This window comes from Erythrolamprus reginae, chromosome 6 (genome assembly GCF_031021105.1).
Source record: "Erythrolamprus reginae isolate rEryReg1 chromosome 6, rEryReg1.hap1, whole genome shotgun sequence".
Classification (NCBI taxonomy): Eukaryota; Metazoa; Chordata; class Lepidosauria; order Squamata; family Dipsadidae; genus Erythrolamprus; species Erythrolamprus reginae.
The window spans coordinates 57,184,473-57,210,849 of record NC_091955.1 but is presented as its reverse complement, the minus strand read 5'-3'; the positions used below and the strand labels follow the sequence as shown (position 1 = coordinate 57,210,849).

The following is a 26,377-nucleotide window of genomic DNA, read 5'->3' as shown; positions in this document are numbered from 1 at the left end:
TTCAGGAAGTATTTATTTTTTATTTGAGGTTTCAGATATAAAAAGTCAAAATTCTTACATCAGTCTTTAAAAGAAAGCCATGCTCAGCTCAAAATGTTTACAACTTGAACTGTGGTGTTTTCTCTTTGTGTATGTACACTTTCAGGAGCACATTGAACAATTATTTCAAACATTTTAATAGCTTTGGTAGCTTGCAGTAAACATGAGATTTAATTTTTTTGTTTCTTGTTTCCTCTTACACTGCTTATAAGATATGTTCCAACTACTTGTTCTCTATAACAAACTTGTACATGAAGATCCAAATCTATTTCCATTCCTCTGAGAAACCAAATGCATGTCACTAAAGAACAAATTTTGATCTACATCCCAATTCTACAATAATATTTCAATACTTTTGACAATTTACAGAAAACCAAGCTCTTTATTAATTATAAAAGGTTTTATCTTGAGAAGTCTTTTCTGTTATATTTGACACACCTATTATCCTGCCTATACCTGCAAATTAGTACAGTACAGCTAAGGGGTTCTTTGGATTTAGTTTAGAAGTGCTTTGGAACACAAGCTGAAGACTTGTCTGGCAGCCATATATTTTTCCTAAACCAATTTCAAAGCACTGCACAGCTTGCAAAATTATAGAATTAAAGAATGTTTTTTATTCAATGAAGTTGTAAATTCAAGAAATTGAACAATGGATATTTCTTATCCTGTGTATCATGTTGCAAGAGATATTTCTATCTGAGGATGATGTAATTATTTTAAATTGCATAGGCTAAAGAGATCTGTACATCAGTGTAACTATGTGGCATGGCAGCCTGAAGTATTTATAAGCACTCACCTTTGATTTAGTTAGCATAACTGTACATTTTTACATAGTAGTTAATGATGAAAAGCAAAATAACCATGCATTACTAATGTGCGATTTCTATTAGCTTAGATTATATTCCAAAAATGTTGAGATGAAGCTGTTAAGAACTACAGACTTGGCTTACTGTTCTGTTCATCACTATGATAATGTGAGACATTTTCTCCCTTTTACAACCATATGGTCAATAAACTATTGAATAATAAATAGAAATGTGGGCCTGAACAGCTAATTTAGGATTGTACATTACTTATAAGTAATCACTTTGCCATTCCAGTAAATACAAGGCTTCTGTATTAAGTCTGCATTCCCTTTACGTAGGGCTCTTCAAAACTGATTGCACCCTGTGATTCCTACCATCATCTAAGCTTCTAAAATTTCAAGGTTCTTACCTATCGTAGAACTGCATATCATCCTCTATTACTATTAGGTTCTTAAAAGAAAACTCACAACTATTATATTTTACAGATGTTCCTTATTTAAATTCCTCCATATGGCACATTATTTTTTCCATCTTTCTAGAGGAAAAATTATGACACTTAAGAAAATTGCAACAGTAAGTGGTTATTTCATAGCAGCATTACATAGTGTATAGTCCTCACCTGTTTTTAGGCATAACTGTTGTCCCTTTAACAGCTGTGTAATTAAGAAACAGAAAAATCTAAAGCTATATTAAAGAAATTAAGCTATTGAAATTCCTGCTTGGTATGTTACTATTAAGACATGAAAGTCATAGGTGGCAACCAAATGGCTGAACAATAGTATTTACATTACATTTACTTTCCACTTTCCACTTTACATCTGTTGAATTATTTACAGTGAATTTATGTTACATAGAAAGAATGAGAAAAGAGAATTTTTTACAACAGAAGTGGTTGTTTACCTCAACCAAAACTCTGTCTTTACAGAAAAATGGAAATTTAGTGTAGATGCTTTTTTAAAAAAGTGAAATTACAATTGTTACTGTTTAGAGAAAAACATGCATGTTTTTGTGGCAGATATGAAAACATTTCAATGTTTTGATATGTCCTTGCCCCCGTTAGCCCCTCAAACAGTTATCTTCCAAATAATGATTCACATAATCTATAAAATGACTGAAAAAAGTTGGAATGGTCTCCAGTAATTAATGAAACCTGCTGGAACAGCAAAGAAAGTGAATACTAACTTTGGCAATAAGTAGCAGAAGTGAGAAAAGAAATGGCATTTTGTGGTATATCTGCCTATTTGGCCAAATCTTTAACAAAGCAACATGAAGAACTGATAAAAGTTAAAAATATATAAATATGCTCTGATTTTTCTATGAAATATTTTAAAGGAGGAATCTTAACACTGAAGGCACTTTGTTGGTTTCATTGCCTTAACTCCTCCAACTAATTTAATTTTGACCTTGGGAAACAAAAATGAATGGATTAAAGCAATATAATTATTTGAGAAAGTTTAAGAAACTGAATTAAGTCAAATGTCAAGTTTCAAATTCACTCTTTAAATTAGGTACTATATTTAAAAATGAAAAAAGGACCATTTAAGGCATCTTTAAAAATCCCTGTATGGCTTTGATTTGCCAAAATACATTGCCAAAAAGAAAAGAAGAAAGACTGAACATAAAATATTAATGGACTCAAGATTTTGATTACAATACACACAGTACAGGTTCACCAATACATCTCCACTTATGATGGAAGAACATGAAAAAGGTAACTGAAAAATTATCTTATAGTAGATGGTAACCCAGAGGTTTGTGCTGAAGTAACATAGAGAGAACTATTATCAGGATGGGAAGAAACTACAGGATTTCCATTGGTAGATGGACACCCATGTTTCAATTTTTCCAAATACTCTGCATGTACAGGCTTGTGGCACTGAAGGACCTTGATTGCATCCTCAACTTTAAACCATTCTCTCTTCCTTCCTGTGAGAATAGAAATATAATATCTTAAGGTTCAGCTTGTTTGAAACTTCACTAATACTATAACTGGAGTCATTTGGGTAAGACGGGTGGTATAAAAATTCATTAAGTAAATAAATTTCTGAAAGTTCCTTGATTTCATTATTTAACAATGTTGCATATAAAAATGACTTAAAACATTCCAGAAATTTCAGATCTATTCTTAAAATATGGGCAACACAAGGTAACATAGTCTAATACAGGAATCCTCATCTTACAACAGTTTATTTAGTGACCAAAGTTAGGACATCGAGAAAAGTTTGGACCCTTTTCACTCTTAAAATTGTTGCAATTCCCCAAAATTCATACACTTGGCAATTGACACATATTTATGACCAATGCAGTGTCCCAGGTTTATGTGATTACTTATTAGAAATCGCAAAAGGAAATCATAGTCAATGGGGAAGGCAGATTCACTTAACTGTGTTATTAACTTAAGAACTGCAATGATTCACTTTGAGAAGATCGTAAAATGGGGCAAATTCACTTAAATGCCTTATGTAGCAACAAAAAATTTGACTTCAATTGCGTGGTCGTAAGTTGAGGACTACATATATTCCACAGAACATGATGGCCAAAAAAAAAAAAAAGGAAAAAAGAAAGAAACCTTCAAAAAGTTATCAAACTTGCTTGTGATATAACCAGCCCTTTCCATATTCCATAACAGGTATACAGTGGGGAAGAAAAGTATTTAGTCAGACATCAATTGTGCAAGTTTTCCCACTTAAAAAGATGAGAGAGGCCTATGATTGACATCATAGGTAGACCTCAACTATGAGAGACAAAATGAGATAACACATCCAGAAAATCACATTGTTTGATTTTTTAACGAATTTATTTGTATCTGACTAAATACTTTCCCCCCACCGTATACTACATGATTTCAGGCTTGATGATCCATAGCCATTGATCAACCAATCCTATTTAGTCTCTTAAAACTTGCTGATAATCATGAAATTTTTGATTTCTATATTTTAACAGTATGTTGTATAAATGTTTACTATAATTAATTGTCTTGCATTTAGGTTTAACAGATAATAAGTTCCGATATTGAGGGGAAATGTCTAGTCTTTAATTATTATTTTTGTTTCTGTCTTTTGTCCTTTTATTCCCAAGTGATATTCTGAATGGCTAATGTAAAGTGGTACCTCTGCCTAAGAACGCCTCTAAAGAACTTTTCTAGATAATAACTGGGTGTTCAAGAGGTTTTTTTGCCTCTTCTCAAGAACCATTTTCTACTTAAGAACCCGAGCCTGGAAAAATTTCCCAGGAAATTTGAGAGCGGCACAAAGGCCTGGCCAGTTTCCTGCCATTCCTGCTTTTAATCCCGGCCATCTCAGGCTTTTCTGGGCTGCCAGAGGAGACTTTCAGTGGCACTTAAAGAGGCTTTGTCAGTCCAGAGCAAACAGAGCATTTTCCTTTCTCTGGGCGTTTGGAGAGGGAATAAACCAAGGAGTCACCACAGGCGCCAGCTACAAAGCAAGCAAGCGAAAGGAGAGGGGAGCCCTTCAGCATGGGAAGGAAGAGGATGCAGGTAGCAGCAGCAGCTGCAGCCTTTTGGTCAAAGGAGCGGGAGGTTCCCCCCTCTCGCCCCGCCTGGATTTCTCTGTGTGGCGCAGTGCATGGGAGGCAGCCTCGCACTGGGTGTATGGGAGGCGCATGATCCTCACCGCCTCAGAGTCCCTTTTTTTTTTAAGCCTTAAAGTTTTGGATTTTTTGATTCCCCTCTCCCCACCTTCTTCCTTTGGCAGCGACTCTCCTCCTCTTCCTCCTCCCACCCAAATTCTGATCTTTTATTTCTTTCCTAATGGATTTGCATGCATTATTTGCTTTTACATTGATTCTTATGGGAAAAATTGCTTCTATTTACAAACTTCTCTACTTAAGAACCTGGTCACAGAACGAATTAAGTTCTTAAGTAGAGGTACCCCTGTATTTTAATAATTGCCTAAGACAACAGTGAAAGGAAGAGTTGTTTGTTGAATGTCTGGTAAATGGTATAGGACTCATGCAGAGGCAAAGTTGGCTCTTCTATGACATGTGGATTTCAACTCCCAGAATTCCTGAGTTACAATGACTGGCTCAGGAATTCTGGGAGTTGAAGTCCACAAGTAATAGAAGAGCCAACTTTGCCTACCCTTGGTATAGGTAGTCCTCAAGTTACAACATAATGGATCCTGCCTATTTGGGTCAGAGGTTTGGCCAATGTTAAATGAAGTGCCTCAATTAACAACCAGCTATCCCTTTCTCCCCAGTGACTTTGTTAAGTGTTAAACAAATGCATGGAACTTACCAAGGAGAAATGATGGGAAACACTTGCCTGTCCTAATTCTGTCCCTGCCCTTCCTCCTGTCAAGATGCTCTGCCTTTCTGGGGCAAAAAAAGAACCAGCTTCCTAGCCTTTTGCAGCTTTCTGCCCATCAGCATAAGTGTAGCTGATTACAGGATTGTGGAACAAAATAGAGGATGTTGGGCCTTTGCAAGCTTTAGTTGTTTTGTCTGCATACAATCTAGACCTCATCCTCCATTTTGCTGAACAAGTCTCTAATTTGCTAAACTTTTGCACAGATTTTTTTGCAGTTCAAGGGACAAAGTTGCAGTAAGATTTTTGCTTGCTTGCTTTTGTTCCTTTACTCTTCACCCTTATTTTTTTTTGGGGGGGGGGGAAGAGAAAGATCAACAAGTGTTCCACTCCCAGCTTTTTTTTAAATTGAAAAACTGGGGCTTTTAGGGGGGGGGGGTGTTAAACCAAGGGAAAGGTTTTGAGAAGTTCATCCTGAGGTTGCAAATCTCTGCATACAGATGTTGGCTTCCTAAAACCTTGCAAAAGGTGTTTGGACTCCTACTGGCCAGCTGACAGGGCAGAAAGCTCTGAAAATAGGTGCTATTTCTACCAGGAATTGTTGAGGTACTGAAAATGGCAGCTGCTTCCACAAGAGAGGAAGGGAGCACTACTGCATCCCCATGATCTGTCATAAGGGCAAATGATGTAGGAACACTGAAGCCTTTAAAGTTTGAAACAAGGTTGTCAATAAATTTGGGGTGTCAGTCGTAACTTTGAATGGTCACTAAATTGCTTGTTTGTTTCTTGAGGATACCTACGGTATATAGTAAATCCTAAACATATGGCCAGCTTTTGCTAAGAAACTCCTAGAAGAAATATATATATATTTCTTATACTTTTACTGTTAAAATGGTAAATACAAGAAACACCCCTGATCTGGTGGTGGGGTGTAAATGTTTGTCTGGTGGTGGGCACTATTCACAGAGCACCTGTTTTATGTTGTGTGTGTGTTTATATTTTAAAAAATCAATTAAAAATTAATTAAAAATACTTTTATACACACACACTCACACACACAACTGTGTTAAATGTATCATCATCAATGAAAAATGATATAATCTACAAAACTAAGAAAACTTGATCAGTTTGTTTCCAAGTCTTTTTCTTTGACCTTCTGTCAAAACCTCTTTCAATGTTCTATTTTTTTCCTGAAGATTCTAATGAATTTTTGTGCCCATATTTTGCAAGTCAGCACACTTATCTATGTCAGATACATTCACTACATTTGAAGAAATTCTTCAGGATATTACATAATGCCCCCTTTAAACAACTTAGGAAATTTGGTCAATTTATTGTTTGCCTATAAACCTAGATAACTTGTAAACAAGTATTACAAAAAAATAAATAACCTTTTCGCATTTTGCTATACTGTTAAAATAATTACTTTTATTTTAAAATTTTAATATATTTTTAAAAGCTTATAATTATGAGAAACAAGATTATTGCCTGCAAGCTGGCAAAATCTTCATCTCTATATGAAATGTGTATAACTGTATACATAAGATACGTATAACAAATGTAAGATATGTATATCTTAGCATCGCAATTAATAAGGGTCTTGGTGTCTTTGGAGAGGGGCGGCATACAAATCCAAATAATAAATAAATAAATAAATAAATAAAAATACATACTCTGAAAAACTAATCATTTGGGCTCTGTATGACTTAGGTTGCTGATTTGCTCCCTTGTCAGTAACATACTTGTATACAATATACACACAAATTATGCTTATAAATTAAATAACATGGTATTACAACTTGAATGAATATTTCCTAAAAAAAATATCTAAACATTCTAAAAACACTTGTTTTAAAATGTTAGCATATATAAGGTAGAAAAAGTCTTGCCTATATTTACTGAATCTTCCCAATCTTCAAGGATTTCAGTCACTGTGAGAACATAAACATAAGTCCTATGCTTCCGGTCTTGATTCTGCTTTAGTATGAAAAAAGATAACAAATGGGTTTAATTTACATTTGTAATATCAGAGCTACATTAACATTACTTACATCCTATTTCTCCATGATAAAACAATATTCAAGGCGAGACATTAATGAATGAGCATAATTCCAAAAAAGCAATATTATTCTAAATTTGTATCAGGATAGGTAAAATATGGAACTTTTAGTTAGTAGGATGCAGGTTTTGATAATATAATTAGGAATTGAAGCTTTCATAGAACAGTATGAGCAGGCTTGAAGTACAACTGAATTGGGACTGAACTTGTTGTGTATTACCAAAATGTGCTAAAACTATGTGATGTTTTTAATTTTAGCAATGAGTGCTACATGTTGCACCAAAGACAGGCCTAATCTATATGTACGATAGCAGTTATGGATCCCTTTGATGAAAGACATAGAACAGTGTTGGCGAAACCTTTTTAGTTCGCGTGCCAAAAGGGTGTATGTGCACATGCATGTACCCACACCCATTCATGTACATTCCCTGTCCTGTGCATGCGCAAAACACCCTCCCATGCACACAGGCCTCACTGAAACCTGGACGGTGAAAAAATGGCCAAACCAGAAATCTGTTTTTCTGAACTTCCGGTTTGCCTGTTTTTTCCATATTGTGAAGTTTCAGGAAACTTCGCTGAAATTTCTGGCAGGTGAAATGGCCTTCCCCAAGGCCGAAAATCAGCTGGCCAGCACACACATGTGTGCTGGAGCCGACTTAGGGCAACGCCTTGTGTGCCCTCCGAAATGGCTCCACAGGCCATTTATGGGTGACATAGATTCATCATCACTGCCATAAAAGACTGACTGCAAGCATGGGAAATGTTAAACAGCATGAATTAACAAATTTTAAAAAATTAGATAGGTTGATTTTTTATGAGACTACAAGAAATGGAAAGAATAAGCCTGAATTATACTGACCCATCCGTATAGAACATAGTTGAGGAGTGTATTTTGAAAAATGATGGCATAGCCGTTGTTATGAATGAAGTCATTATGAGATGTGATACAGATTATCTGATGTGTATATAAAAACAGTAATTCACAGGTTGGTGATAATTACAAGTTAAGGCCCAATGAGCAGTCATAATGGAAGAACAATGATTAGTTCTGTGTATTATTCTGAGGAAATTATATAATGTTCTGCGTGAATATAATAGGGTGGTGGGAAGTATAATTAGATGACTTAAGTGAGTGGATAAGTAAATGAGCCATTTAGAGGCCCTATAATGAAAGAGAATGAAGATTTTTGGGGTCAATGTTTGCTCAGAGAAAAGTTTAAATGCGATACACACATTTGGAGAAAAAAACAGATATGGAAAGAAATGGGGGGAAAAACTAACGTGAAAGAATGACTATTGAAAGAGAAAATACGGATCCTGTATAGAGAAAACAAATTGATAAAAATAAGAAGAATGAAATGATAAGGCAAAAAAGTAACTGATAAATATTGAAATTGATTTTATATATACATGTAAGAAATGGTAATGATGATAAAATGGAAATAAATGCTAAAAATGTTAGTTTTCCGAAAATAATTATGAAAATCATGTCAAACACTGAGAATGCTTAAATATTATAAGATTGCAAATATAGTGTAATCTAAATCTAAATCTAAAAACTACAGTAAAATTAGTTTGTCAAGTGTGCCTGAAAGAATTCTGGCTGAAAGGATAAAAGAGGGGAGAATAAACAAAATTGGACCTGAGTACTGAAACTTTCTATTGATGTACATTCATATATTTGTTCTTGAAATAGTAACAAGAACTGTAGAATAATAAAATAAATAGGCATAGCAGGGAGTAAGACATGAATGTGTGATGAGAACAGGATGTTTTTGTCCACCTTGCTATTTGAAAGTAAAATCTGAGTGTAGCTAAAAAATAAATACATAAAAGTTGAATACTGTGGAAATACTTAAGTAACATGTATACAATGTAACAAGCAAAATTTAGTGTCAAAATTGGATGCAAAATCAATGCTCTGAATATAAAAGTGAGACCAGAATGAAAGCAGTATGATTTACTATAATTGAGCCCAACATTTTTGTTAAGTGAATTTTGCCCCATTTTATCTTTCTTTGTCACAATTTTTAAGTTAATCACTGCAGCTGATAAGTTAGTAATTCGTTAATTAAGTGAATCTGTCCTCCACATAGTTAAGAATCTGAATTTTGATCACATGATCATGGGGATGCTGCAAAAAGTTGTGATTTGAAAAATAGTATTAAGTCATATTTTTCAGTGCCATTGTAAATTTGAATAGTCGCCAAAAGGACTGTTGTAGTTTGATCCTACAGATGGAACGATTTTGACGGTAAGCCCAGAGAAATCCATAACCAGGGGTGAAGGAATTAAGAAGAAGGGGACTGAGAAAGTCATGGTTGTATGGAATTAATGAGATCTTCAGAAAGAGAACTGAGATGTTTAAAGAACAAAAAAAACTAAGTGTATGAAACATTGTAGAGATATAATAGAAACAAAGATAAAAGATAAAAACATCTGGAGGGGTGAATGATATAAGTACAATCTAGATTCAACCATTTTGTGTTCTTTTCTTTTATACCCGAACTTCAATTTATTTGGCTTACTATTTCTTCCTCCATTTCTGCCCCTTTGCATAATATTGCTCACCATTATCCCAAAGGAAATAAAATGATGAGAATGTACATACAGTATGTAAAACAAAATATAGTCAATAAAATTAATAGTTAACAATCATTATAGGAACAAGATAACTAGAAAAAAAGCAAAATGTATAAAATATTATAAAAGTCCAGAATCTGCAATGTTAGAAGTAATATTTGTTTTCCTTGTATGCTCAAAAACAGAAATAAAAAATGGTACAAATATGGTCCCGGCTTTATCTACTGCCTTTTATTGAATTTGCCAAAATGGTCACTCTATGGGATTTAACAGAACCTACTATGTCCATGAATTAGACAAAAGTTTATTATCTCTGTTGTATAAGCTTTTCACAGCAAAGCTCTTCACAAATGCAAAAATCCCTTTCCATGAAGATTTAATGCAACATTATTCTGCTTTCCCAGCTGTCCTCTTTTTTGGATATGTATCTCTATCAGACACATCCACCGAGAGTGCAGCAAAGCAAAGTAGCCATGGATGCACATAAGCACAGACAGCCTTGGACTGCTGTTTTCTAATAGCTATGTCTACTTCATCCAAATGATTAGAGAAGTGCTCCCTTTAAATATTCTCACTGCTTTTGAGTTTAGGCAGCAATGATTTTAGCCTGAATTTCAAAAATAAAACCTTTGAAAACTGGAAAAAGTAATATCCCATAGAATAAGTATTTTCTCATTTTTGTATTATAGTATTGTTCCATTGCTAAATATGATTAAGAAATCCCATAAATTACATTATCAATTCTTTACCCAAGTAATTTTAGATGTGTTTCCTCCTGCCCCAAATAAGTACAACACACTATTTTTCTAGAATATATTCCCAAGAAAATTTTAAAAGGCTCACCTCAAATATTCCCAACAATCTGCCAAGTTTTCCTTTTACTCCAGCCTGCAAGAAATGAGAAAAATATTTATAAACAATCCTTGTATTCCTACCGTGTTTCCCCGATAGTAAGACCATGTCTTACTTTCTTTTTACCCCCAAAAGCCCCACTATGTCTTACTTTCGGGGTATGTCTTACATTACCATCCCCGGAAGCGAGCCAGTTTATGCCCTGGAAACCAGCTACTCTTCCAGCCAAGGCACCTTTTGAGCGGCGTTGCAAAAAAAAAAAACACACATCTTACGTCTCCCCTTCCCCCAACCCCGGCCTCTTTCACACAACCCGACCTCTTTCTTTCTCCTTCTCCGGCAGATCGAGCGCGCGAAGAGGCACCTCTCACCTTCCGCCGCTGCTGGCCGCCCGCCCTCTTTCGCCCAGCGCCGCTTGAAAGGACACCCCCCCTTGGCTTCTGCGATATGCCGGAGAGCCAGAGAAGGGGGCGTCCGGACCCCCCCACCCCCAGCAGAAGCCAAGGGAGGGGGGTCCTTTCAAGCGTCGCTGGGCGAAAGAGGGCGGGCGGCCAGCAGCAGAAGGCGAGAGGTGCCCCCTTCTCCGGCTCTCTGGCATATCGAAGAGTCACCTCTCACCTTCCGCCGCTGCTGGCCGCCCTCTTTCGCCCAGCGTCGCTTCGGAAGCCGCCGAACGCCGTCAGGGAGGTGCTTGGCGAGCGGAGAGGCGGTCACCAAGCGCCCCCCTGATGGCATTCGGCGGCTTCCGAAGCGACGCTGGGCGAAAGAGGGCGGCCAGCAGCGGCGGAAGGTGAGAGGTGCCTCTTCGCGCGCTCGATCTGCCGGAGAGCCGGAGAAGGAGGCACCTCTCGCCTTCTGCTGCTGGCCGCCCGCCCTTTCGCCCAACGCCGCTTGAAAGGACCCCCCCCCTTGGCTTCTGAGATATGCAGGAGAGCCGGAGAAGGGGGCGTCCGGACCTCCCCACCCTCAGCAGAAGCCAAGGGGGGGGGTCCTTTCAAGCGGCGCTGGGCGAAAGAGGGTGGGCGGCCAGCAGCAGAAGGCGAGAGGTGCCCCCTTCTCCGGCTCTCCGGCATATCGAAGAGGCACCTCTCACTTTCCGCCGCTGCTGGCCGCCCTCTTTCGCCCAGCGTCGCTTCGGAAGCCGCCGAACACCGTCAGGGGGGTGCTTGGCGAGCGGCACTTGGCGAACGGAGAGGCGGTCGCCAAGCGCCCCCCTGACGGCGTTTGGTGGCTTCCGAAGCGACGCTAGGCGAAAGAGGGCGGCCAGCAGCGGCGGAAGGTGAGAGGTGCCTCTTCGCGCGCTCGATCTGCCGGAGAGCCGGAGAAGGAGGCACCTCTCGCCTTCTGCTGCTGGCTGCCCGCCCTCTTTCGCCCAACGCCGCTTGAAAGGAACCCCCCCTTGGCTTCTGCTGGGGGTGGGGGGGTCCGGACGCCCCCTTCTCCGGCTCTCCGGCATATCGTACCGTGTTTCCCCGAAAGTAAGACATATGTCTTACTTTCGGGGTATGGCTTATTTTAGCCGACCCCCCTGAAACCCCCCATATGTCTTACAATCGGGGGGGTCTTACTATCGGGGAAACACGGTACCACATAATTTCTAGGAGAGATATAATTGTGGTAGGAAAACCACCCCATTTTGCAATTCTAGTAATTAGGTTCAATTTAGGCACAGAACTTTCCAACCACGGTTCCTATTTAATTATTTTCATAGGATTTACATGCAGGAAAATGTAACTAATAAGGCAGATGAAAGTTTGAGAAATGTGCACACTTAAATAGCAATCAGTTTTGTTCTTCAAGAAAATACTTAATAGGAATCATATTCATATTCTTAAGAAGAACATTTTGATATCTACATCTTGCAAAATGCACTGGCACTATCACAAAGGAATATTATACATCTAGTAGCAGTATATAGTATTTTCATTCAGATGAATCTCATGTAATCTCCTGTAACTCATTTTAACTCAGTTATATGGGTTGGAAAAGGAATGTAAGAATGGTTCTTTTTAGATTATGAAGTGTGTGAAGCATGAGTCCTGTCTACCTTATATACCAGAAGGAATGAATTAGTAGTCAAGATCCTGAAAAAATAGAGCCACAAATTATTTTAAATTGGGACCTCTGAATCATTTTACCTCTTCATAGACTTCTCTGACAGCAGCACCACCAGGTTCTTCTTCAGGTTCCATTCCTCCACCTGGAACAATCCATTGATCTGGGTACCGGCTGCTGCTTACTAATAGCACCTATGGATAAAATCACTGTAATTAATGTATTTATGCCACCTTTTCATTAAGAGACCAAAGTAGCATGCAACAAATACTACTACCAGAAAATCATAAAGGAAAGAACAATTTAAAGGCCAAGCTAGAGACATATTTTGATACTTTATGAAAAAAAAAAACTAGCAAAAACTAATTGTAACTCCTTATATTCCAACTTTAGAAACAATGATAAAGAAATTCCCCACTTGGCAATAAGTAGGTCTTGCAAATTATAGCCGCCTCAAACAGAGTACAGTGTATCTTAATAATGAGATAGGCAGTCCCTTTGGTAGCCAGGTATAATTTTCAACAACTGAAGGCTTTAAATGTTTACAACCAACACCTTAAGCGAAACATTAGGAGATTTTTATTAGAAGACGTTAGAAAATGACACAACCTATGAACTACTGTTGATTTAAGATTTAAATGCTAGAATGGAGCTTGGATAGTCTTGCAGCTTTTCCATTCTGATTTCTGATCCTACAGCAAGCCCACAAATGTGCAAAAACCAAACCAAACTAAACCAAGCCAAAACAAGACACAGTATGTGTGATTATAAATCCATGTTTCTTAAATGCAATCATACTGGAAATTAGCCAAGTTATTGAAAATTACACCAGATTATTTTAATATGTGGTATCTTGAACCAGTTTGTCTAAATTCCTTTACTGTACAATCTTGATCTCAAATTTCACATGACCTTGTTAGATTCAGGTCTTCAATTTATGAGCTGGACTTGACTATTTCTTTTGGACTGAATATCATCTTGGTCATGAACATTCTTGTCACTTACCACCTAAAAAATTATTTGGTTTATTCTGAACCTATGAAACTAGACATAAAACTAGCACAGATATTCAATTAGGGATATGCTGTGTTTTGCAATGAAACTTTAAAACATACTTAAATTTGGACATGGGTCTGTACAACCTAATGAAGACTTCTTTAAAAATAACCTTTATTTTTTCCTGGGCTTGAATGATAGAGCATTTCCTTCTGAAACAATTTGAGTTAAGGAAGTGCCAACAGGGTATGATGCAGTGTCTTGGAATAGGCAGAAATATGCTGTTAACACTTCTTAATTTATATTCATATTTTTATAAGCTTAAGTAGCTACACCGTGTGAGCCCCAAAAAAAGGTAGTCTCTTTAAAGAGATAATTGACAGGTATCATATAGACACTTACGTCTTTCTTACTTTAAATACAAAGTAGAGCACACTCCTATTTTCACTACTAGATAAGATTTTGATATCAATGTTAGTCTAACTGTGAGATTATGCAATTATGTGAACTTTGGATGTTTAAAAGTAGCACTTCATATATGTGCACTGCAATAGGCAAACTATAAGCTTGTATATTTATTTCCAACTCTAAGGCATTAAATATAACTAAGCAGATACATTTCTTGGTATTATTCCCACTTAAATAATTAAGGAACAGTATCACAGTTCCTAAACTATGAATCCAGTTTTTTAAAAAGTCAAATATTATGTTTTCCAAAATGAAACAAAGTCCTATACTCAAGTAAGTGTTGGAATGATATGTTCTAGTATTTGGGGGTTACTTCAATCTATACTTCTGCTTTCCAATATTTTCATTATTCACACTACTTTGTCTTATCTGGAAAGCAAAGAAGTGATAAGTTCTTACTGAGAAAAATCTATGGAGCACTATAGACCAGTGTCAGTTGTCCCTAACTCCACTTTGTGAACTAAGCATTAAAACTATTGTTAATACAACATTCCAAGCTTACATTGTAGAGTCTGCAGGGACATCAAAACTGATTGGTCTAAAACTACTAAATCCCACTTATCCAATTCCCAAGAACTAAGGGAACCAGATCTGTATTAATTTTAGATATCAGAGGAAATCCTCATGAGCAATGGGTTCTCCATCACTGGAGACTTTTTTATGTTTTGAAGTTCTCTGCCTTTGGTCAAAAAGCTGGATTAGAATGTTCCTTGTAATTCCATGATTCCAATTTTGTATTTCATATGCTATTAAAGAAAGTCACCAACTGCTCTAGCTTCTCTTTAACATTAGGGTCATGGGACTGCTATAGGAAAGCATTAGCAATCCATCCATACAGCTGCAAGAAGGGCAGAGAGCAAATTTTCTTCACTGTATTAGTAACTAGTAATTAGAAAGCCAGGGTGGTGCAGCAGGTAGAGAGCTGTACTGCAGGCCATTGAAGCTGACTGTAGATCTGAAGGTCAGCGGTTCAAATCTCATCACCGGCTCAAAGTTGACTAAGCCTTCCATCCTTCCGAGGTGGGTAAAATGAGGACCCAGATTGTGGGGGCAATAGGCTAGCTCTGTTAAAAAGTGCTATTGCTAACATGTTGTAAGCCGCCCTGAGTCTAAGGAGAAGGGCGGCATAAAAATTGAATAAATAATAAATAAATAATAAACTATCTTCTAGAAAGAAAGCTGGGGTCAGATAATTATAACTTATTAAATCAGGAAAATATTTCTAAATGTTTCTGATGTTTTAAATTTAAAATTTTTGTAAGATCAAAGCAGCATTAAATAATATTAATCCAGACAAAAGAACACATATTTTTAAATTAACAGAGCTATAAAGATGAAATATGAACTTTAAGAATTTAATTATTTGCATGTTTACATAGGATGTCAAGCCACAGAAAATTAGTTGGTCCAAATGTACTCTTTTGCCTAGGTCAATTTGGCTCTTTCCTAATATACCAGGACGTATGTCAAAATTCTGTAGCCACTTCAACAATTTCATGATAGAAAAAGGCTGTAGAAAACTGGTTTGCACCATTAATAATCTCTTTTCTGCCAAATAGTAAGTTTCTTCTCATGAGTTACTATTTTTACATTATATTCTCTTACTCATCTAATCTTTATCCACCTTAACAACAAACTATATACTGTATATGCAAAATATTTAGATTTTTGTTAGATACACCTTACATAAGACCAATGTGAAATAAAGGTATCAAGTATCAACAAATGAATGTAAATGAATTCATCAATGTACTGTACATGGTTTGTACTGGATTTTTTTTAAAAATAATCAATATATGATCTATTTCTTCTCAAATAGCAGCACAAATTAAATATTTTTCTTAGTCAAATGAAGTAGCTTTTAGAAAGATAGCTGAGCATGATTTGAATAAACTGGTTAATACATCGAAAAAACTTTGTTCACAGTATATTTTTTTCATGTTTATAAATTTTAGTGCTTATGTGATCAGAGTCAGGTACTTCATAGTATTTAGACTTCTACTGTCCTATTTCAATTTTAGACGCACTTAAGTTTATTTTTCTCCCAACAGAATGTTTATAGTTGGATCCAAAAACGTATTTTCATCAGATGCAACTTTTTTTTTCTCTCCAAATAAAGGAAAACATGTTTTTGTATTCATATGAGTGACCACCAACAATAATGAATCTGATTATTTTTCCGGATGGTTTAATGAAAATGTTTCATTCAGCATTTATATTGTTCAGAGATCCCAATTACTAATACTAGGAAGGATTCATTGTTTGGATTGCCTGAAGCTTGAAAATACAAGTTTGTACTATTATATAAGATTTAAATCCATGAACTATCAAAACATGGCACTTTCACTAACTGTCCCTAGTTTAATGGAAAAAATGTAAACAGCGAAAGAAATTATTTGTATTAAGATGTCTACGGAGAGGGGCGGCATACAAATCTAATAAATAAATAAATAAATAAATAAATAAATAAATAAATAAATAAATAAATAAATATTGATTTGCATTCCTATATTCAAAATCAGTTTCAAAACATAAGCAGCCTTAAAAATCAAAGTGTTAATTTATCATGAAATTCTTATAAAATAAGAACTGAAAGGAACCTTTTAAACCACTGAGGCTTTTTTTTCTCAGTGTAAAAACCCAATTAAAGCATACACAACAAATGGCTATCCAGCTTCTCTCTATCTAATATAGGAGAATTCCCCACTTTCTTTAAAAACTGGTTCTATTTCTGAACTGCTTTTATTGTGAAGAGAAAGAACCAATACAGTGCCATTTTACATACCTTGGATTGTATACACTTGAATATACTGTTGAAGTTTTCTTTTCTGAAGAAAAAATTTACTCCTTTTGTCAGTCTCTCCTCCTAGTTAACAGATCTTTATTATTCATGTTGTTCTTCCCTGAACTTAAATTTTTACAAATCTTTCTTAAAATGAATATTCAGAACACCCCAAGTAGGGTTTGGCTAACATATTACAAAGATAACTGTAATTTGGAATATAATTATTTTTTATGCCAAATAGGACAGGTTTTTTTTGTTTAGAAGTATACTTTTAATCAAAATAGTTTGAATACAGTGTATCTTTCAAAAGATATTTTGGCTATCTAAGAACTACATACAACTGTGTATGTTAAAACAACAAGCAAAAAAGAGCTTGAATTGATTCTACATGTATGTAGGATTAATCCTATTGAATGAATATCTTGGAACACATTTAAGCAAATTGCTGGTTACTTATAATTTTTTCATATATTCATGTTTAAATGTTTGGCTGGGAACAAAGCACAGTGTGCATATGTAATATTAAAAAGTTACTCACAGTCCCACTGGAGTCAAGTCTAATGAAAACTTTTGTCAAAATTTTACTTCTCAGCAAACTAAAGATTCTTCTAAGAGCGAATAATCACCACAACCCTGGATTCAAGTCACTCATTTGTTGCTCTTCCACAGCAAATTATTTGCACACTAATTTTCAAAGTTTGAGGGAGAAATCACAGCACTGTAAAACACAAAAGAAGCTATGTTCAGTCCACAGTACTGGACATGCCTATCTCTGTGGGAAAGGGAAATGTCTAAGCATTCAATTTTTTTGTTCTCAAAACATTTTTCATTTAAAATATTATCTTTTCTCATGATGCTCCCATGTTATAAGAGATTAGACCCATGAAGCAAATATTACAGATTAGAATCACATGCTATGAATCAGCCGTGTGGTATCTTTATGCTTTTGTGCAATGTATAAATCTTTTTGGGAACATATGCTATCTTTAGATTCTGAAATGAATGCAATATTAAACATGCTTATTTCAAGCACTGTATTTTTTTGGAGTATAAGATGCACCTTTTTCCTCCCTAAAAGATGGTTTATGCACTGAGTACAGCCATTTTTTTGCCTCCTGAAGCCCTTCCCCACATCTTTTTACAAAAATGGGTTCATTGTTCGCAAAAGTGGGGTGCACAGAGGGTTTTGGAAGCTTGCAAAGTGCTCCTGGGGGCTACAGGAAGGCAAAAACACTGTTTTGGGAAAAAAAAGTGCAAAAAATGGGCCTTTTTTGCCTTCCCACAGCCCCCAGAAGCACTCTGCAGGCTTCCCAAACCCTCTACACTCTGTTGTTCACAAAAACAGGCAAAAAATGGGCCATTTTTGCCTTCCCCCAGTCCTAGGAGCACTCTGCAGGCTTCCCAAACTTTCTGCATGCCCCATCTTTCTCAAAAATGGGTCCATTTTTGCAATAAATGGGGTGTGCAGAGGGTTTGGGAGGCCTGCAGAGTGCTCCTAGGACTGGGGGAAGGAAAAAACACTGTTTTTGTGAAAAAGGGTCCATTTTTGGAAAAAATAGGGCATGCAGAGGGTTTAGAAGGCTTGCAGAGTGCTACTGGGGTCTGAGGAGGACAAAACTCTTTTTTTCTTACTTACCTCTTTGAAATCATGGTGCACCGGTGGGTCTTATAGTCCAAAAAATACAGTGACTCTAGAAATCCAGAATAAAGATTTAGCATTCCACAGAATCTGTTAAAAATGATTCCTTTAGCTACTTTGAGGGCTATACAATAGAACCTCCAAATATAATCTTTTTATTTATATTATACTTAATGTTCATCTAAATTCTTTATAGGATACATACATATCAAAGATGAAAAATTTTAATCTACACATTTGCAGCCTAGACAAAATAACCGTAGTCATTCCATGTTTTTAAGCCCACACCTATTGCTACTCTTTCCAGTTCCATGCATCAAACACTAAAGTATTTCATATTTTAATCCAAGCAAGAAAGGCACAGGAAAACAATATGGCTTAGCATAATATTATGTTATTACTTGGCAAAATCACATTGAAACAAAAAGATGGCCATGTATTAGGAGAAAATGACAACATTCCAGATAGGTCAGACAAAGCTCAGGTGCATTAATAAATCAATACCCCTCCCCTGCTACAGAAACCGTTTCGTGAAAATAATCATAGTTTAATCTAAATGATGTTCAAAGAATCATAAGATAAACTGTTTGTCCTAACATGGTTTCAGCCACAAAAGTTAAATTTAAAATACAGTATATTCTGTACAAAGATACCCCACAATATGGAGAAGGGCAATATAACAGGGATTTTCATATTGTGAGAAAGCACATTTGTCAACTAGAATACCCTCATTACATAACATATATATTATTTCAATCCTGCTGGAGATTCAGAAATAATCCTCTACTGGAAACAGTAAGTTTTAGCACTTCTCCAGAAGTCAAATGAATATCACAAAGAGTTTCTTACAAGGAACAGGCATGATACTGTCATGCTGCAACTGCTATTTAGAAGGTGAAAATGAAACAATTACTTAAAAAAGGATTCAAATCTTTATAATTTGTCTTTTATAACAAAGCAGTTTGATTTATATTTTCCACCTACAATTTTTTTTGCTTTCATTATGACTATTTAGACCTATTTTGCGGAAATGAAGAAGGACACGATTTGGCATGAATTTAATAATCAGTCCCTTATGAAGTTTACTGACACAGAACATCCTTTTAAAGAGAAGTGAATTGTTTAAGAATTGCTAAGTTTCTTCTAGTGTTAATGTTAGACATACGATTAGATGTTTTTGCTACATTCCCAAAAATATAATACAGTAGAATATTTCCTTATCCCCAGATCTTTATTTTTACTAAATATTTGGTCCCTTGTTCCTTTCTTTAAATTTTATGAAGCCAAATACTCAGAAAAGTAAAATTAGTTAGTGGAAAAGTATGCATTATAATGTTTTTCCCCTTGAAAGTAAATTGAAGCTTATACACTAAACTTGCTGAATAGTTTACTTTCAATACAACAGCAGCTCCCTCTACAGTTTTAAGATTGTGAAGCTTAACTGCAAGTTCATATTGTCAAGACAATAGGTTTGACTCTATCATCTACTATTTTACTCCTATCTTCTTCAATGGCTCTACAGATGAATTCTATCACTCAACTTTTTGTGGATTTCATGAAACACAAGTAGCTGCAGCCATTCTTAATTTTTAGGTTCTAGGAATATTTTTAATGCAAGTTCCACTCATTCTTGGGGGGGGGGGGGGGATGTTTGCTGGCATTTTGTAATGTAGCATGTTCAATTGAATAGGTAGGAGCATAGTCACACTGCAGACTGACACAAGAATTTAATTAAGAACATATTAATCTCCTTAGGTAACTTAATAAGGCCTGTGTCTATTATTTTTGGATGGCAGAGTTCTAAATATTCAAAATATAATATGAATAGGATTTCGTGATCATCTTCAATAGATGGTTTGGTAAAATATCAAAAATTTAATGTACCATTTTTAGATTCAAAACTCCTGCAATAGTTGTTTATGTAAATATATCTCTAAACAAACAATTTATTTCTCAAACATTAACTGGATTTCTTCAATGTACTGTAAATGTAAATTTTAAAATGTAGTTTTTAATAAATACCATATTAATATGTTAGGAAAGGTGATAGACACATTATAGCTACCATCACTAATTTTAACATGCTATAAGATTGGTGGAAGTAAAGGAGGAAAAATATACAATAAATGTTATAACCGTAAACAATTATATAACTATAGTCCTAATCAACTTTACCTTTGCTATTTTCTACAACTAGAGTCTAGCAATATCAAGTTTCTCCACCAGTAAAATATAATAATACTGGAGGGCTAAGAAAGTGCATTATATGCAGACACTGTAAATCTCTTAGAGAGGGCTGTAAAGCACTATGAAGCAGTATATATGTCTAAGTGGTATTGCTATTAAGAAATTATAATAAATTGATAGAATTAAGCCTATGTTTGTAGATTTGCTTATAGATTACATGACAAGAATACTATGTAACTGCTATATTATACAGAAATACTATATCTTTTCTTCCCTCATCAATTTTAAATTTCAACTAACACTTGCTGTTCATCAAAGATGTAGTGAAAATATTTATTCATATGCTGTAATTTAAGAAATAGCAAAGACTCAAAATGTTGGAAAATTATCTGAAATTGTTTCTTATACATAGCTTAGATATAAGAAGGGACACACAGTATACCAACTTGTATTTAAACGTATCCTCAGTAGACCTTTATGTCACTGAATAAATGTGAGAAGTGACAGCTAAATTATAGTGGAAAGCTGAATTTTTAAAATATACATTTGCTTCAAAAAACAAGGATTAATTTAACAACAATTAATCAAATATTAAGATTTTTTAAAAGTCCCTTGTTATCAATACCAACAATACCTTTTTTTGCGTGGTGGGGGTGTCAATGATGGTAGTGCTTTGGAACTGCTAAAACCTTTCTAGTGGTTTGATATATTATCAAGAATGGTTACCACTTCTGGAATACAAAAAAATATTGAAATCCAATAGATGACATCAAAGTGCCAGGAAAAAGCATGACTCTTTGGAGCCATCCAATGGTCATCCATATTTCTGGAACCAGTTATGGTATATTTAACTACAGTAGTCAAAGCAATTTTGCACAAGTGTTTGTACTTTTGAAGCACAATACAGCTTTTCAAAGTGTAGTAAATTACACTGCATTATGTATTATTCAGTTTCAGCTGGTACTTATATATACAGTGGTAAGTCTACCTACAAACGCCTTTACTTACGAACTTTTCTAGATAAAAACCAGGTGTTCAAGGGTTTTTTGCCTCTTTTCAAGAACCATTTTCCACTTACAAACCCGAGCCTCTGAAACTGTAACCGGAAAAGGCAGGGAGAAGCCTCCGTGGGGCCTCTCTAGGAATCTCCTGGGAGGAAAAAGGGCCAGAAAATGTGGAGAAGCCTCTGTGGGGCCTCTAAGAATCTCCTAGGAGGAAACAGGGCCTCTACCCTCCCTGTGGTTTCCCCAATCCCACAATTTGCTTTTACATTGATTCCTATGGGAAAAATGGCTTCTTCTTACAAACCTTTCTACTTAAGAACCTGGTCACAGTCACTCATGCCCTCATCACCTCGAGGTTCGACTACTGTAATGCTCTCTACATGGGGCTACCTTTGAAAAGTGTTCGGAAACTTCAGATCGTGCAGAATGCAGCTGCGAGAGCAGTCATGGGCCTACCGAGGTATGCCCGTGTTTCACCAACACTCCGCAGTCTGCATTGGTTGCCGATCAACTTCCGGTCACAATTCAAAGTGTTGGTTATGACCTTTAAAGCCCTTCATGGCACTGGACCAGAATATCTCCGAGACCGCCTGCTGCCGCACGAATCCCAGCGACCGATTAGGTCCCACAGAGTGGGCCTTCTCCGGGTCCCGTCAACTAAACAATGTCGGTTGGTGGGCCCCAGGGGAAGAGCCTTCTCTGTGGCGGCCCCGACCCTCTGGAACCAACTCCACCCGGAGATTAGAACTGCCCCTACTCTCCTTGCCTTTCGTAAGCTCCTTAAGACCCACCTGTGTCGTCAGGCATGGGGGAACTGAGACATCTCCCCCGGGCATATACAATTTATGAATGGTATGTGTGTATGTATATGTGTTTAGATAATGGGGTTTCTTTTAAATGTTTTTAGTAGAAATTTAGATTTGTTGTCAACTGTTTTTTCACTTTGTTGTGAGCCGCCCCGAGTCTGCGGAGAGGGGCGGCATACAAATCTAAATAAATAAATAAATAAATAAATAAATAAATAAATAAATAAATAAATAAATATCCTATTAAACTAAACTAGGTAGTTTGAAGATACTAACTGGGCAATGAAGGGTGTGCCAGCAAACGACCAACCAAATTCAGAAATCACCCAGATCTTCACTGGGTTATAGTCATTTTCTTCTAATGGTAGTCGAAAACCGCTGCTCAGGCACTACAGGTTTTACACCGCCATTCGGAACACATCATACAGCGAAAAAAATGGGGCAGGAAAATCGCCAGGAGCAAGTTTCATAGATTACGGTTGCATAAATAGGAACTACTGTACTGCCGCCGACCTGTCTGCCTGAGAAGTCAGGGGAGGAGGAAATGGGCCTTTCTTGGGGGGAAGGGGGGCGGCGGCAGCGGTCGGGTTGGAAAGCAACTTGATCGCCCGACTTTAAAGAGGTCGTTGAACTCGGCCCTTGCCGTTTTCGGAGACGGCCGGATCAGGCCGGTTAGCAACAGCGCTAAAAGCACATTGGTTCTGACCTCACCCCACGAGGCGGTGGGTGGGTGGGAGTTGACCTGCAGCAATCTCTCTCTTCCTCTCATACACCTGGACCCTTCGGACAGCCTCTGCAGGCTGCCCCCCCCCGATGCCCTAGCGAGCGCTGCCCGCGGAGAGCTACGCCCCCCTTCCCTCCGGCCGCCCGCAGCCCCCGCGCTCGGGCTGCTCTCGGAAAGGGTCATTTCGCAGGCAGTCAGACCTCGTTCTCTTGCCCCGTCAGCTACGCCGGCGAAAGGAGCCGCCGGGCAGGGACCGCCGGGGCTCGCAAGGGGGCGACAAGGCAAATCCTTCCGGCGGACACCCGCACACAAAGGGAGCTGAATGAAACCCATGGCCGGCGGCGAAGGAGGGAAAAGAAAGAAGGGGCGAGCGGGCCTGGGCGCGGCAACCCCGACTGAGGGAAAAGGGAGCCTCGGGCGGGAAGAGGTGTGTGTGTGTGTATCCCCGACTTCTTTCGTCCTCCTCCAAGCCACCCGCCGCAGCCTTCCAGAAAAGCCGCCTCTCTCACCTCATCCTCCCTCTCGCTGCGGAAGCACAAGCATGCCGCCCGCTTCTTGAAACCCTCCCGGTCGTAGGTCCGCGTCTGGTTTGGCTTGAATTTCATCATAGATGCAGGAACGCCGCCGCCGCCGCCTACTCCAGCCCCCGGCACGCCCGTCCGTGTGGGAGGGAAGCGAACGACGAGGGAGGCCCCGGTGGCTCCCCTTCTCTCTTCGGTCCAACCCGAGGACCCCCGACGGGGCGGAGAGAAGCCTTTCTCCTCGTCAGGAGGGAGCAGAGGGAGCGCCCCTCAGGGCGACAGGGCGCCGCGCGCAGCCGTGGCAGTGGAGCTGGCGACACCGCGGCCACTCAGGAACCCACGCCGCGCCATGGAGCCCCGCCGTCCGTCGTCTCTTTACTGGCCGCCTCGGGTCTCTCTTCAAGCGCTGCAGCTGCAGACCCGGCCCCCGCGGCTCCTCCCGCTTCGCTCAGTCCCTGTCCTTCATCCGGTCCTCAGAAAGCGCCGCTCCTGCGGCGCCGTAGCCACTATTTAACTGTAACGCACATTCCTCCACCCGCCCGCAATCTCCCGGCCTCTCGGACTCAGTGCGCAGGCGCCGGAGCCGCCTCTGAGGGGCGACAAGAGGGAGGGAAAAGGGGCTGGATCGAGGTGGAATTAATTCAGGGAAGCTGAGGGAGGCGAGGAGGGGGCCGGGTAGGGGGCGTGGCTAACAGCCATCGCCCACCCGCTGCCGCTTGCCCGGACTCAGGCCTCTTCTTGGCGTTTGGCGGCGAAAGAGCGAGAACGCTGCGAGTGAATAGAGGGCGTGGCTTCGCTGGAAAGGGGGCGGGGGCGCTTACCACTCCTTTCTCTCAGATTCCGGTTTTTCCTAATGAAAAGCTTTCCGGGCGCCGTTGGGCTTTAAAGATCCATTATCCGCACCTTCTGGGGCTGTGGTTGTTCAGGTTGGGGGGGGGGAATCTATGCTGATAGCGCTACTGTGCCCGGAGCTACATTAGCCAATAAAGCAGTTTATTTCGTAATCTTATGCGCGCTGTGGTTTCCTCGCGCCTAATTCTCTGGCTCGTAAAAAGGTGAATGAATAGGAAGAAGTTGCTCTCTGCCAAAGATTTTTTTTTGGGGGGGGGGGGGGTAATTCCTGGGCTCATCTTTCGTTGGCTGTAAGTGTATTTGCACTACACTGCATTTGTTTTACTGAAATAACCCCATTGCCTGGATTTGTACAACACACCAACCGATCACATTTAACTTTGCTGTTGGGTTTGCATTTACTATACACTTGTACTGGTTCAGGTGTAACGAAATCTAACAATCAGCGTGTAGTCCCCCCCCCAAAAAACCCACCCCACACTCATAGTAAGAACCCCTCAAATGAGGAAAAGTCAATCACAAATTTGAGATCCGCATGACAAATAATCTACAGCAGTGTTTTTCAACCAGTGTGCCGCGAGACATGGTCAGGTATGCCGTGAAGAAGGAAGCTAGAGAGAGAGTGAGAGAGAAAGCAAGAGACAGAGAAAGAGAGAGAAACGAGAGAGAAAGAAAAGAAAGAGAGAAAGCAAGAGTGAGAAAGAAAGCGAGAAAGAGAGAAAGAGAAAAAGCAAGAGAGAGGGAGAGGAAGGGAGAGAGAGAGAGAAATGAGAGAAAAAAGGGGAGGAAAAAAGAGAAATGAGAAAATGATTGAGACAGAGAATGAGAGGAAAGAGAGAGAAACAAAAGAGAGAGAGAAGTGACTCTTGATTTAAAGCATATGATAAAAAGCACCCAAAGAATAAGAGAGAAACCCCCCCCAGCCCTCACCTGTTTTTGGAAATGGTTCAAGAGTATGTATACACACACACACACACAGAGGAGGGGGAAGAGACAGGGATGGAAAAAGAGAGAAGAGTGTCTTAGGGTATCATTTTGTGTCATTTTGGTTGGTAGTGTGCCCCAGGATTTTGTAAATGTAAAAGGTTGAAAATCACTGATCTACAGGTCTCAAATTTCATTTCGGGTCATATTGACCCGAGCAGAACAGCAAGGTTAAACCAACCTTGAAAGAATCTGATCTAGGCAAACCTAACTTTGCTTATGCTCAATGCCACAAAGGGCCCACAAGTTGTGAAACCATTTTTAAACATCCTTTTGAGATGATCCGTTTTTTAAACTTGGAATCTGGGCGTTTGGGTTTTCAGTTTCTGAAAATCTCAGATCTTTTGTGTTCCTACAAGTTGCACCTGCAAGCAGGATAAGCTGAAGAAAGTTGTAAGATGTCATGATTCAATAATATTTAGCATATGAGGTTAAATAAGAATGACTATGCATGTATTTCCTCCTATGAGGGAAATGACTCTAAATTAGATATTACAGCATTGGTCTTAGAGTTAGTGAATACACTGAAGTAACTACTAAATAATTATTACTGGTTACAAAATTATTACACATAATTATTACTTATTCTAAAATGAAATAAAATAATATGATAAACAAAATACTGTGTTGGGAACATTAGGAGGCTTTTATGCTTTTATGATCAAGGTAACATGGCCCTTGATCAAGATCTATTTATAGTTATTACTGGTTCCACCGTGACCTTTTCCCAACTTGGAACAATGCAAAGTTTTT

At 38.3% G+C, this 26,377-nt stretch overlaps 1 protein-coding gene across 5 annotated transcripts; it reads right to left on the bottom strand.

Annotated features, from left to right (window-relative positions):
• On the bottom strand, nt 1–24,558 carry NUDT4 (nudix hydrolase 4). Of its 5 annotated transcripts, none has more exons than XM_070755828.1 (5): nt 23,777–24,558; nt 12,742–12,852; nt 10,595–10,639; nt 6,999–7,086; nt 1–2,771 (listed from the first exon to the last, which is right to left on the bottom strand). In XM_070755828.1, the coding sequence occupies exons 1-5, from the start codon at nt 23,873–23,875 to the stop codon at nt 2,569–2,571; spliced, it is 546 nt and encodes a 181-aa protein (XP_070611929.1). In that variant the 5' UTR covers nt 23,876–24,558; the 3' UTR covers nt 1–2,568. The 5 variants fall into 5 exon arrangements, with proteins under 5 accessions (XP_070611929.1, XP_070611930.1, XP_070611932.1 ...); XM_070755829.1 differs by having other exon boundaries at nt 6,999–7,083; nt 23,777–24,353; XM_070755831.1 differs by lacking the exon at nt 23,777–24,558 and adding an exon at nt 17,446–17,625 and having other exon boundaries at nt 6,999–7,083.
• Between the last annotated feature and the right edge of the window lie 1,819 nt (nt 24,559–26,377).

Bases quoted from the DNA above. Each gene is read 5' to 3' on its own strand.
- NUDT4 (XM_070755828.1), bottom strand. From the start codon at position 23,875: ATGATGAAATTCAAGCCAAACCAGACGCGGACCTACGACCGGGAGGGT. The intron at 12,853-23,776 runs GTGAGAGAGGCG...TTTTATCCATAG, and splicing joins GCAGCGAGAGGGAGGATGAG to GTGCTATTAGTAAGCAGCAG. The intron at 10,640-12,741 runs GTAAAATGATTC...CATTTCTTGCAG, and splicing joins TCAGAGAAGTCTATGAAGAG to GCTGGAGTAAAAGGAAAACT.